The 13849-nt window shown below is 49.1% G+C and overlaps 1 protein-coding gene across 1 annotated transcript; it reads right to left on the bottom strand.

The window, feature by feature from the left end:
* Window positions 1-2684: 2684 nt before the first annotated feature.
* On the bottom strand, window positions 2685-10015 carry LOC311154296 (carboxypeptidase A2-like). Its single transcript, XM_084206651.1, has 12 exons — window positions 9981-10015; window positions 9806-9893; window positions 8303-8384; window positions 7310-7444; window positions 6769-6867; window positions 6167-6265; window positions 5953-6054; window positions 5057-5167; window positions 4629-4719; window positions 3964-4163; window positions 3186-3270; window positions 2685-2945 (listed from the first exon to the last, which is right to left on the bottom strand). Exons 2-12 carry the CDS (start codon window positions 9868-9870, stop codon window positions 2758-2760), a joined length of 1257 nt encoding a protein of 418 aa, XP_084062777.1. The 5' UTR covers window positions 9871-9893; window positions 9981-10015; the 3' UTR covers window positions 2685-2757.
* Window positions 10016-13849: the final 3834 nt, after the last annotated feature.

Raw genomic sequence — 13849 nt, 5'->3', positions numbered from 1 at the left:
TCCTCGGTGAGTGGGTCCTGGATGAGTGTCCCCGCTCCCAGCTCCGAGCTGCCGTGGGCACGGGCGGCTCCCAACCCACGGGCGTGGGACGGTGGGGATGGCGTGGTCACAGGAGCCCCAAAACCACAAGGAAACACCTCTTTGTTTCCATGGATTTCTTCATTACACACTGCTATGAGTAAGTCAATCATAATTATGATTAGTAATGCATGTGTAATGACAAGCTACTACAAAGTTACTTGCAGAAAAAACAAGCATTTAAACGTAGATTTATTTATGATTAATTAGTTTATGCATACATGTATATAGATATAGATATATAAAATGTAAAATAGATATATAAAATGTAAAATATGTTATTCAAGTTATTCATCAAACCATTCCCAGGAGTGGGGTCCCTTGATGGTGGACGAAATCTCTCTTCAAAGCGGATGGAAGTCGTGGAGCTCAGAGGTGCACAAGGACGTTCACCTGGGGTAATGTTCAGACAGAAAGGTTCATTTTTGGGTAGAAAATGAATTATTTTTATGTGTCAGTGTAAGCAGTGGCTGTGGAGGAGCTGTCACCGACTGGGCTATCCCAGGAGGTCAGTTTGTCAGAGGTGTCTTTGTTCCCCAGTTAAAGCAGAGTCTTTGTTCTGCAGGTTACAGCAGGGCCTTTGTTGGGCCTTATCTGCGCTGCCCCTGAGCTCCCACCGTGCCTGTCAGGGATGCTCTGGCTCCTGGGCTGTGTTCCCAGGCTGGCAGGCACCTCCCAGGGCAGGTTTGTACAGCTGACATCCTCTGACCATGGTTTTCTCCATTAAATCCAGGGGGTTCTGGTTGCACCAGGAGCAGGAGGTGCCAGGGGAAGGTGCTGGGGTCTGTTGGGGCTTTGCAGGGCAGAACTGCTGCTGTTGCTGAGGGGGTTCCAGGATCCTCTTCAGGGCAGGATTGTGAGGTGGTTGAGGTGGGAAGGGACCATGGGAGGTCTGTATCCAATGCCTGGGTGGAGCATGGGCAGCTCTGGGGACCCACCAGGGCCCTCCTCGCTGGATCTTGGAGTCCTCCAGAGATGGAGGCAGCCCGGCCCTACTGGCACCAGGTCCTGCTGCTTCTCCTCCTGGTGAAAAGCATTTCTTGATGTCCCTCCTGGCTCTCCCTCATTCCAGCTGATGCTCTTGTCTCTCCCATCCCTCTCTGTGGTGAGGAGCTGGGCTGTTTCCTCAATACTCTCCTTCTTTGGGATGAGGAGGTCCCTGCTAGGTCCCCCCACCCCAGACCTGTGTCATCTCCAGCCCGTCTCCCTCCTCGCCCCACCATGGCACCCACCCTCCTGTTCCTCTGGGTGGCATCCACTGCTCTGGCTCCAGATCTCTCTGGAGTCAGGGCTCCAGACCTGGATGAGCTCTCCTCACACCAGGCCCTTAGGGAGGAGGGGACAGGGGGCCTCAAGCCCTGGATGGTTGGAATGAGCTTCCAAGCCAGGACAAGGTCACAATTCTACATTCCCAGCCAAGGCTCCTCAGGCTCTGCAGTTCCTGCTCTGGAGACAAGAGCTCATCCAGGTCCAAGAGCCAACTGTGTGCCCTGTCCCTAGGATTTACCATCAGTGGTTTTTAGTCACCAGGCAGAGGATGGGATTTTGGAAAGCTGGCTCAGTTTGGGAAGCAGGTGCCCCTGGATAAGGCCATGAGCAGAGGGGACAGGGACACAGGGGCAGCACTGGCTGCCCCAAGCATGGGTTTGCTTTCCAAAACAGCTGCTTTTAACCCAAACCCAACCCCTGGGTCACTTCCCTCAGCTGCACCTTCCCCTTTTCCTGCCACAGCTCCGTGCCCGAGTCTGCAGGGTTTTATCGGACACATCAGCGCTGTTTGCTCTCCTGCCAGCCTCCCGAGGGTGAGTAACTCACCAGCTGCTGGGGGGTCACAAGACACCAAGATAAACCTGTTAGACTCGATAATCACCACAGCAGCAGCAGCCTGAGCTAATCTCTGATCCTTCAGGGCCTCCTGAGCTCTTTGCTCTTAATCCCCAAGAAATTTGCAGGATGAAAATGGAACAAGGGGCTCCTGAGGGACTGGGTGCTGGATCAGGGGAGGTGTCCTCCCATCTCCATCTTCCCTCCAGCCATGTCCACTGGGAACATGTGGGAGGGAGAAAAGGGACAGCCAGATATATGGGGGAGTACATTTGAGGACAGTGGTCAGGGGCCTGGCAAGGTCCTGGGGCTCGTTAAGGGAAATTAAATTCCTTTAATTAGTTCCATAGCCTGGATTATGCTGGTTAACAACAGGCCCTCTGCACCAGCCCCTTCAGCCTGGAGAAGGCTCCAGGGAGAGCTTCCAGCACATTCCAGGGCCTGCAGGGGCTCCAGGAGAGCTGCAGAGGGACTGGGGACAAGGCCTGCAGGGACAGCAGCCAGGGAATGGCTCCCACTGCCAGAGGGCAGGCATGGATGGGATCTTGGCAATGAGGAATTCCTGGCTGGGCTGGGATTGCCAGAGCAGCTGGGGCTGCCCCTGCATCCCTGCAGTGTCCCAGGCCAGGCTGGACACTGGGGCTGGAGCAGCCTGGGACAGTGGGAGGTGGCCCTGCCATGGCAGGGCTGGCACAGGATGTGTGGGCAGGGAGGGTCGTGTCCCAAAATCTCCCTAAGGATGTGTCACACACAAGGAACACGTGCCAAACACCGTGGGGGAATGCACAGGGTTTATTCAGCCATCATGGAGGATTTCTGAGCTGCGCTGCAGAGGGCTGGCTCCCAGCCCAGCTCTCAGGAGGACTTGTCCCGCACGTGCTCCATGATTTTCTTCAGGCCCAGCCAGGTCTCCTTGGCAGCAGGGAGGATCTGGTTGGCGGGCAGCAGGAAGCCGTAGCGCCCCGTGTCCCGCAGCTCGAAGGCAAAGGAATACTTGATGCCATTGTCATAGCTCCAGTCAATGCTGCCTCCACTGGCTTGGTCTGGAAGGGAAAGGGAGGTGGTCCAGAGGGGGAGCAGAGGATGGTGCAGCTCTGCTGTTCTGCTGCTGGCAGTTTGGGGGACAGGGATGAGGTTTGGATGGGAACGCTCAGGTCGGATGTGTGACCGGTGGTGTCACTGCACAGGACACTGTGGCTTCCACCAGGGACAGACCCTGTGGGAAGGACAGGGATTGGTGTCCCGAGACAGCCCCTGAAAGCTCTGAGCGGCCAAATACTCACAGATGGTTTTGCAAATGGTGCCCACTTGAAAGGTGGTGCCATAGAGGGAGCGGATGGAACTGGCAGCAGCTCTTCCCAGAGATTCCTGCAGGGAAGATGAAGGGAAAGTCAGGAAGCAGCCACACTTCCTGAGATCAAACATTGGGATTTCACCAGAAATACCCAAACTGCTTTGGAGATGATTCACACCAACAGCAGCCACAGCATTTCTGGGAGGTGCCACTGCAGGTGAGTTAACTTCCAGCAGGTTCTGTAAGTGTTCACCCAGTGTTTATCTCACTGGCTTGTCAAGGGAAGGCTCAAGAGATACCAGAAATTCCCAAGGCAGTTGGGATCTTCCAATACTCCAAGGTCAGCTTTGTGCTCACTTCAACTACCTAATGGGGGCTGGATGGAAAACAGAGCTGGGTTCTTTGTGAGGGGGGAAAAAGGCAACAAATTGCCACAGGGGAACTGCATTTATGTATTAGGATAAAAAAATCCCCATGAGATTAAGGAAACTTTGGGATGAGCTTGAAAAAGCTGTGGAATTCTTCTTTAGAAATATCAAAACAATCCAAATTCAGACTGAAATTGGCTCTGACTCCAAAGCCCTTTCAGCTCAGGGTTAGAACAGGGACCTCCAGAGGTCTTTCCCATTGGAATTATGGTTGTGAGATCCAGATTGCCTCAGAGATGTTATTCCAGCTGTGGTGCTGTCATTGGGGAAGAGTAAGGAAAGTACAGAAAGGCAGCTGGACAGAAGAGAGGAAGGTAAAACCAAGTCCTGCTGTCTCACCAGCTCGGCATAATCATCTGGCCTGGTGCATTTGTATCCATAGGGATACATCAGGAGCTGGGAATAACTGTGCAGGGTCAGGAAGGCCTTGAAGTTTCCATGATTCTTGATGAAGTCAACAACAGATTTCACCTCCACCTCGGAGTTGGCGTGGGGCCCGTGGTAGGAGTCAGAGCAGGGTCTGTTACTGGCGCCAGGACCTGGTGGTGCAAGGAGGGAACAGAGCCGTGAGGAGTGGGACTCCTGGGAGGTCAGGGCAGAGCCACACAAAGCTGGGCTTTCCTAAGGATGGGGCTGCAGCCAAAGCAAGGCCTTAAACGCTGATAAATGCTCAAACAGCAGTGACAGAGTGTGAATGTTCAAGGAATGCACTTTGACATGATGCAACCTGGAACAGGCTGCCCAGAAACCCAGGAATCCACATTCCTGGGGCTATTCTGTGGTTGGATGGGGCTGGGAACAACCTGGGATAATGGAAGGTGGCTTTGCCCATGGCAGGGAGTGGAACTAAATAATATTTTGGGTCCTTCCAACCCAAACCATTCTGTGATTCCATAATTCCATGATGCTGCCTCACCCTGTGCTCTAGGGTGATTAATCCCCTTTATAAAGGCAGCTGCTGGTTCTGTGTAGCAGGAGCCAGAATCCAGAAGCTTCCTCCCTACCTCCAAAACCTGCATCCCAGTTCCTGTTGGGATCGACTCCGACGCAGATGCTGCCGGGAATCTTGGAGCGGGTTTTCCTCCACATGCGATTCTACAACAGAGAAATGCTCAAAAGGGAGCAAATCTGGGTGCTAGCACCAAAACTGCTCCCCAGGAAGAGCTGCCATCCATGGGGGATTGATCTTAGGATGATCCCAAGAGTATTCCTGACTGCCAAGATGGGCCAATGGTCAAAAATCAAATGTATTTACTAAAAATGGGTATTTACAGGGGGTTAGGATGGGTTAGACAAATAATGAGAATCTTTGTCTGCCCAGCTCTTTGGTAACTCCTCTCACAGCATTAAGACTTTCAGAGCCCACTTCTCTCATGTGTATTATCTCCTTGGAAGAGCCAGGAATCTCACTGAGCTCAGAGAGCTGACCCACCGAGGTGTGAGTGTACACAAATCCATCAGGGTTGGCGACTGGCAGCAGGAAAAGATCCATCTTGTCCAGCAGGGAGGTGATGGATTCATCAGTTCCATAGTCAGAGGCAATCTAGGCAGAGACAGAGCACACCCTGCTTAGCACAATAATTCCTTCCCAGATGCTCATTCCCTCATGGTTTGGGACACAGGAAAGGCTGGATTTTGGGGCAGGGAAACAAGGAACACCCATTATCCTTGGGCCATAACTGTTCCTTGTTCTACATGTGGAGTGAGCAGAGAATCTGTTTTATTATTTTACTCTGAAGACAGGAGGTCTTTAGAATAAAATGGAGGAGGATAAAATTTCCTCCCAGAGGACAGGCCAAGGCTGGCAATAAGACTGAAATTGAAGAGCCAGGTTGGGAATTCTCAACTGTGCTGCACTGACAGAGCCCAAGGGGCTTTTGGACAACACTAACAGGGAGGGTGGCTCTTGGGGATGGTTCTGTGCAGGGCCAGGAGTTGGACTCCATGATCCTGGTGGGTCCCTTCCAGCTCAGCTTACTCTGTGGTCCTGGTGGCTGAGAATCCTCATTTATAGAGAGCTGGAGGTCTGAGCATAAACCTCATAAACCAGCCCCACTGCATTTTTCTGGGTGAGCAGAGCAAAGCAGCAATAAAATCTCAAAGTCTTTGGTTATTTGTGTAGCAATTTCACCTGAACCACTACATCTTGTTTGCCCCAACTCAGCTGTTCTAACAGGACAGAGTTTCCCAGTTCTAGGCTGAGGCAGATCCCCAAGGAGTCAGCTGCTTTTGGGAGGGGAATTAACTGAACACACAGAGGGTGATATCCTCTGAAACAGCAGGAAACACTGCCAAGACAGGCCAGAGATGAATCCCTGCTGCAGGAACCTTGTTGGCGATCCACAGGGCGCTGGCCTGCGTGACCCACTCGCGGGAATGGATGCCGGCGTCGAGCCAGATGGCCGGGCGGTTGGAGCCTCCGGTGCTGAACTGGGAAATCAAACACAGCAGTTCAGACTCTGGCACATCCCATAATAGACTGGGGTGCTCTGTGCTGGCTGTCATTCATCCCTAGGGATGCATTCCGTGATGTCTGTCGTACCTTCAGGACGTACAGAGGCCGCTTTTCGTAGGATTCCCCGATCTGGATCTTTTCCACAAAGCTGTACTCAGATGCAAGATGGTCCAGTTCTGCATTAATCTGAAATGCAAGGCCACCAGGACATGAACATCGTCTTTGAGGGCATTAATATCATATTTATGTGCTCTACCATTCCTTCCAGAGAACCATGGGCTCATTCCGGTTGGAAAGCCCATCCCATTCCACCCCCTGCCACAGGCAGGGACATCTGCCACTATCCAAGGTTGCTCCAACCTGGCCTTGGACACTCCCAAGGATGGGGAAGCCACAGCTTTATTTCTTTTTAGTTCTTTACTTCCCGATTTCAAGATCCCTTTATTTCTCTTTCTTTGAAAGGATGGGTTTTGACAGAGTCTGCAGGAGAGTTTATGGAATTTTGATCAACACTGTCAGGGGCAGCGCTGGCTGATTGTTCTGAGCACAAAATTAATACTGCAAAAAACAAACCCACGTGCCAGAAAAAGCTGCAAGAACAATTTAGATGCTAATATAGGATGTTGAATTGAAGACAGCATGCAAAAAGACCTGAAAAAATCAGAATACTCTTCCCCTGAGGTACTCACATCTTCCAGAGTGTGGTAAGCACCAAAGTCGAAGGTGCTGCTGCTGCGCTGCCTTTGGGCACTCTCAACCATGTCTTGCTTTTCTTTATCCAGAACATCCTAAAATAACATTCAAATGGAGAGAAAGATAAATAAATGAAAAGGCAGTGACTTAATGCTGGTTTAGGTGCTCTTTGGGGATTACTCCTCGTGAGGAAATGTCAGATTAGTGCCCAAGTGAGCGATCTGTATCTGTAACTACTTTCAGCAGAATTTACTGACTGATAGTAACTTCAGTGTTGGGGTTCCCAAATGTCTGGGATCAAAAGTCCATGTGTAATTCCTCAGGGACTGTCAGAAGAGCCCTGTGGAATTTACTGATGTCACTACTCAGAGAACAGCTACAGCGATCCATGGATTGTCTCTGGGGAATAATCCACAGCCTACAAAAATAACGGGAGGATCCCACGGAAAACAGAATATGGGGAAGTGGGAGTGAGGCCAAATTGTGAACCAGTGTTTCCAAAAGATGTAAGAAAGAGGTGCCAGTGGCACTGCCCACCTGCAGGTCTTCGATCAGGATGGAATACTGAATGCCCTGGGATTCCAGGAAGGCTTTCACTGACTGGACACTGACAGCAGGAATTCTCACATCCACAGGGAGGGCAGGGGCAGAGGGGTTGATCCAGAAATCCAGCTGGAGAGGGAAAGGAAAATGGATTTGATTTGGGGAAGGCATCCTGCAAACAGCTCTTGCAGAGTTTAGAGATGCTGATTTCTCCCCATTCCAAGGGCCCCTGCAGAGAGGAGCCCTGGAATGCTCCGTTCTCTGTGGCCTCACCACAACCTTGTATCAGCTCTTCTGATAACTCAATAAAATAACAAATACCAAGGGCTTGAGTCAGTTTTATCACTGATTTCTAGGCTTTGGTCACACAAAAAGAGGAAATTTTAATTGTATCTGATGACTATTTTATTTATTATTCTCCCTTCTACTAGAAATAATTTCAAGAAAAACTCCATATTCCAGTCTTAGGTAATATGAAACCCAATGTTTTCATTTCTCCTTTTATCTCTCCTTTGGTAGGACTTTTCTAAATTTGAATTTCTAAATTATTCATAATATATTTTTTAAGCCAGGGATTTTAAAAAGTGATGTTAAAAATTCTCACCAGTGGCAATAAGAACAGTAATAACCTGGAATTTTACATTGTGTTTTCCTGTTTCAATGCACTGTAGACCAACTAATAAATTCCTTCCATAACTAGGAGACAAAACATTCCCACTGGAAAAACAAGTTTTTCAACACTGAGATTAAGATCTAACAATTCAAAATTGATGTAAAACCAGTAGGAAAAAAAAAAATCAATTCTGGCCCTCTTGAACACTGAGCTGGTACTCGAACTTGCAGGTCAAATTTAAAGTGTTGAGAAAGTAAAATTATTTATGGCAGCCGCCCCGGGGTGATGGGAACCTTCCAAATGAGAAGCAGATTCACCCCTGACCTGCTGTGAATGAGATGCAAGTCCGAAATGCCTCTGTGGCCATGACCCACCTCCAGGTGTTCCAGCGATTCCAAAAGCTGCAGCTGCTTGACCTCCTCCTCATTTTTGGTCCTGATCCGGAGAACCTGGTGCCTGCAATAAATCAGTGTTTTCAGAAGCAGTCCCGGAAGGGGCTAGCCGAGCTGGTTTGTTCCTAGGATCGTTAATTCAGCGTTAATTGTGTGTTAATGGCTCCTTTAATCAGTTGATTTGGTGTCACCCAAGAGTTCAACCAAACAACCAACCACCAGACAACGTGGATGAGTTTTAAACCACAAGGATCGATGCTGCGTCCCTTTGGGCAGCACCCCGTGGGACAGTGATATTGCAGCTGAGCTGGGGAAGGACCCGATGCTTGCGGAGCAGAGCGAACACTACAGCTGGCACTGGTTTCACCTCCCCGCGCTCAGCCAGGGGCTGACAGCAGCGCAGGGCGGCTCGCACCAGTCCAGCTGCGATAAATCACCCTCCGAAGTGCCTCCTGCAGCGGCTGGAGTGATGAACCCACAGCGGGGAGCACAGCCCGGCAGCTGCACAGCTGGAACCTTCCCGATGGAAAGGAGCTAGAAAGGGTCCCGGCACACGAGCTCTGTAATGTGCGAGCTTTATTTACAGCAGCACTCGTTTACACCGCGTTTACACCGCGTTCACACCAGCATCCTCTCCCTGGCCAGCAGAGGGATAAGATCTCTTTGTTGAACCGAGTTAAATCACCTCTGAAAGCACTTTTCCTCATTAATAACTCATTACTGGATCGTTCATAAGCTTTATCTCAGGATTGGATTCTCCTGTGAATTCACCACAGCTGCTGAGGAATGGAATAACCAGAATTCAGTTTAGGATTAAATGAAAAATAGCCCCTCAAAATAGCCCCTCCTGGCTTTACAAATCCCCTAGTTTTGGGACATTATATTATTTTTTATTCTTAATCCTTAAACCTTCATGCACAAATTTACTCACTGGAATCTAGGGCTCACTTCCTGCACCTCAGGATTTATCCAGTGGGATTTCATAATCTTTAATTATTAAGGCTCTTCCAAGGTAGGTGAGGCTGTGAGGAAATACCTTGTGGGATGATTTTTTCAATGCAACATAAAAACAGACTTTCAGAATTTAATGGTTGGAAATCAGGATTTCAAATGCTTAGAAAGAAGAGGAAGAAAAAGAAATAAGAAACTTGGGGGGAAAGGGAAAGGGGTGAACTTTCTGCTGTGAGGACAGGTTCTGGTCTTTCAGCTCTGCTTTTGCAGTGAGGTTCAGCTCAAGCCAAAATCAAGCCTTGGATGAACAGGAACTGAGGATCTCAACTCCACAGCTGGACCCTTCTCCTTAGAAAACACAAACTAAAGTAAGGAAAGGTTCCCTCAAACACCACAGCAGCAGAGCAATGAGAACAATCAGTCACAAAACCCAAAAAAATGTGCCCTGAGCAGATTTTGTCAAGGTGAGACCACGAAAAACAACAAGAAGATACCAGCCCTAAATGAAAGGTTTTCCACAAAAGTGGAACTCACCCAACGAAGGTTTCCAGGCACAGGGAAGCCCCGATGAGGGCACTGAAGATCAAAATCAGCTTCATGTTTGCTGCAACTTCAGCTGGGCCTGGCAAGGGGGAATTTATACAGAGCTTTATTTTTCAGATCAAACACATCTGATAGAACCTATCACTCCATGTGATCAAATTCTCACATTTATCAGAGACTTCAAGGCAACCAGCAGGCTGATTTCACCTCCAAAAAAATATTTTCCACTGACACATCCAAACCAGGGGGGAGGAGTCGGTTCCAAAGCTCTGACCACAAAAATGTGTGTGTTCTTTCACGTTCTTCAGGGCAGAGGAAAACAGGGACAAACTGAACTCATCCCAGCTCTCACTGGGGCTCAGGAGCTCTGCCAGCCCCCTTTTGGTTGTGGGGATTTTGAGTTGTCCATTCCTGGTTCCAAAGGATGTTTGAGGAGTTGTTATCCACGTGGGAGGCAGAGTCCTGCCTGAGCTTTGGGAATAATGTCCCGTGGGAGCCCCCAGCTGCGGCTGTCCCACCGGGCTGCTGGATAAACCTTCTGTTTATCCAAACCCAAGGGTTTCTGAGAACAGCCAGGAGCCGCCCTGCTGGCACAGCTGGAGTTCCTGGGGAGCAGAGTTCCTGGGGGACGTTCAGCTGCTCAATCCACCTCAGGAGAACTAGGAAAGGAATTCCCAGAGAAAACTTCTAACAAAGATCCCAGTTGTATCACTGAGCATTTGTCAGCACCTCCCTGAGGAGTCTCCTCTGATCTCCACTCCCACCCCACTCCTCCTGGTGTCCTGTTGTGTTCACAGTCCCAAGCAAGCCCTTTGTCTCATGTTTTTGGGAACAAAGGGAGCCCCGGGCAGGGATTAGTCCTGTTTTGGCCTGCAGGATTGAGTCATCCTGTAACTGCTGTGTCTTGGGGGCACAGGAGAGCTGCTCTGGTCTCCAAGGTTTAACCAAACCCAGTCCCTGGGGAAAAAGATCTCCACTCCCTCAACTTGAACCAAATAATAAAAATTTATCCCCAGAGACAGGAATCATCACAGGAATTTCCTGCTTCTGGAACTACAGCAGGAACTGTGCTGGGAGTCCAACCCCACCTGTAGCTTCCAGACTCCAATATTTCCTAAGGAATCAGCTGGCTGTCCACACGACCTGCCACGGCTCACTCTTTGAAAACAGGAAGAAGGGATTTAATCTAGGGCAATATTAGAGCTCGTTTCGTTACTCATGCTACATCCCACATGGATTTAAGGGCTGCCAGGAAACCCTGCCAAACCTGATGTCAGGATCCAAAGCATCCCAACAAGCTCTGAGTGCCCTGATCAGCATCCTCTGGGGCCTCCACCCATGGCACTTCAGGAGCTGCATCTAAATCCAAACCTTGGACTCACCCCTCCTCCCCTGGGGGGCTGCAGTGACCACGAGGTCCTAAAGGGTCTGGAGATCAGCCCTGAGCCTTGGGCATCCGTGACATTGGAGTGAATCCAGAGAGGCCCCAGAGCTGCTCCAGGGCTCCTCTCTGCTCTGGAGCCAGGCTGGGAGAGCTGGGGGTGCTCAGCTGGAGAGGAGAGGGATCCAGGGGGAGCTTCCAGCACATTCCAGGGCCTGCAGGGGCTCCAGGAGAGCTGCAGAGGGACTGGGGACAAGGCCTGTAGGGACAGCACCCAGGGAATGGCTCCCACTGCCAGAGGGCAGCCATGGATGGGATCTTGGGAATGAGGAATTCCTGCCTGGGCTGGGATTGCCAGAGCAGCTGGGGCTGCCCCTGCATCCCTGCAGTGTCCCAGGCCAGGCTGGACACTGAGACAATGGAAGGGTTGGAGCCAGGTGGGCTTTGAGGTCCCTTCCCACCCAAACCATTGTGGGGTTTTGAGAGGCTGCCAACCTCCCCAGGGCTGAGCCCGGGGTGCAGGAGGGGAGCAGCAGGGAGGCACAGGTGACACAGCAGGGCAGGTGGAGAAGGGACTCACCAGAAGCAGCAGAGCCCCACGGGGTCCAGCCAGCAGCAGAGCAGGTCTGGTGGCACTGAGTAGGTCCTCGGGGCAGCTCCGAGCCAGGATGTCACCAAGCACAGGCCCAAGTGCCCCTGAGCCCGCTGCAGCTCAAACCAGCCCCGGAACAGCTGGGCTGGGGCTCGGGCAGCTGCGCAGGCGGGGTGGGTGGAGGGTGTGTGGTGAGGGCAGGCAGGGCTCTCCCCGCTGCCCTGCAGGGCTGTGGAGTCACCCAGTGACTCAGGAACAGCTGGGGACACCTGGGTGACACAAAGGTGAAACCAACCGCAGCCTGCCAAACCCTCTCCTCACCTAAAATCCCTGCACTGGTACACGTTTTCCCTGAGAGAGGCCAGAATGGATACCAGCCCCCAACAACAACAACAACTAGAACAGCCTCAAAAATCATTAAATTTCAGTGGGGTGGGTCCATTTCTGTAAAATCCAGACCCTTTGTTGTTGCTGCCCCAAATGATGCAAACCAAGATCCAGGGCTGTAGCCTCTCCCGTCATGTTTAGGGAAAAAATCCCAGAAACTTTTCACCTTTGGATAGAAATATTTCACTGGCATGGCAAAGGGCTCCACTGGCAGCTCATCTCCTGGATAATCAGAATTAATTGGCTATAACGCCAATTTATTTTGGATTACTGATGGGGGAGTTATTGTTTCTGTAAATGATGGATTGCCTCCATGTCCCTAATCCCCCTTGGAAATGCCCTGGATAAGGAATGAGTAGGGATTTCAGTATGTGGTTCACCACTTGTACACCTAGAATTCGTTTTAGAAGCAGAACCTGTATTTTTGATGTTTCTGGAAAATCTTTAGGCTTTATGTCAGGAAAAGCTGAGGCTTTATGTCAGTGTAATAACCCTGGCTGCAATGGAGCCATCTATTTCCAAGTCAGTTCTCCTGAAATTAGGAAATGAAGGCCCTCAGATTTGGAGGGCTATCCTCCTATCCTCACACAACCCTTTCCATTTGCAGCACTTCAGAGCACAAATATGAACTCACACCTGGACCAAAATTTGAAGTTGTGCACGTGTTGGAAATGATATAACTTTCCTAACTAATATTTAATTGGTCTTTCCAATGATTTATGAGCAGTGCCCACTTTTAACCAGCACTAGTAAATCTTCTCCACAGACAATTTATTATTATTTCAATAATGAGATCATCAAATAAGTTTGTTAAAACAAACCTGACAAACTTCAAGGAACAGACACAAAGAATTTGAAGGCTGGGCATGTGGGAACTTAAATTTATGGCACTTCAAGGATGTTGGAGTAACCAGAAAATTACAGGAAATTAAGGCCTGAAAGCTTGGAGACTATGTATGAGAAAAAGAAAACAAAATTACTAAATAATTTGGACCATATCAATATGAAAAGTGAAGAAATGAATAGGGAACATTGATAAAAATGGTAATTAATGAAGATGATTTTGCAACTTAGAATTGATGAACAATAATTTGTTTGTTAAAATACATAAATGTGAAAAATGCATATTTTATGATTGGCTTTTTGCAAATATAAAATGAATATTGTATGTGTTGTGTTAGAAAGCAATGTTGTATTAATTCTCTTAAGCAGTGTGTTAAATATAGTTTTAGGTTATAGCATAAGCTTAAAATAGAAACTATGCTATGTAAGATACTTTTTTTTAAAGAAAGGACTCACACCGAGATAGCAGCCACAGGACAGCTGAATCTTTCAGAGAAAGAGAATTTATTGCCCCATTATCAGGAGAAATTAATTTCTTCCTGCCTCAAAGGTGCTGTTAGGATTCAGAGGGAGAAGTTGACCAGACAGAATCCTGTATTTGAATTGATGCATCATGGATGAGGTGTATGAATATGCAACAGGTTATTGTTTTTAAGGGTTAATCCTCTAACGTGGGGCCTTTTTCAGGTTGTGCTGCCCAGAAATGGCACCAGACTATCTGCAACTCTTTGCTTCTATTGTCCTAATCCAAATTCTCCAAATTATTATTACTCTAATTGTGTTACTATTTTTATAACCAATTTATTACTATTAATTTTTTTTAAATTTTAAA

This window comes from Fringilla coelebs (genome assembly GCF_963513975.1).
Source record: "Fringilla coelebs genome assembly, chromosome: 5".
Classification (NCBI taxonomy): domain Eukaryota; kingdom Metazoa; phylum Chordata; class Aves; order Passeriformes; family Fringillidae; genus Fringilla; species Fringilla coelebs.
Note: the sequence above shows the minus strand (reverse complement) of the source record. Positions and strands in the feature narration are given on the sequence as shown.

Coding starts and splice junctions, on each gene's coding strand:
- LOC311154296 (XM_084206651.1), bottom strand. CDS start 9,870: ATGAAGCTGATTTTGATCTTCAGTGCCCTCATCGGGGCTTCCCTGTGC. Junction 6,055..6,166: donor GGCCTCTGTACGTCCTGAAG/GTACGACAGACA, acceptor TTGATTTCCCAG/TTCAGCACCGGAGGCTCCAA. Junction 4,720..5,056: donor TTGTGTACACTCACACCTCG/GTGGGTCAGCTC, acceptor TCTCTGTTGTAG/AATCGCATGTGGAGGAAAAC.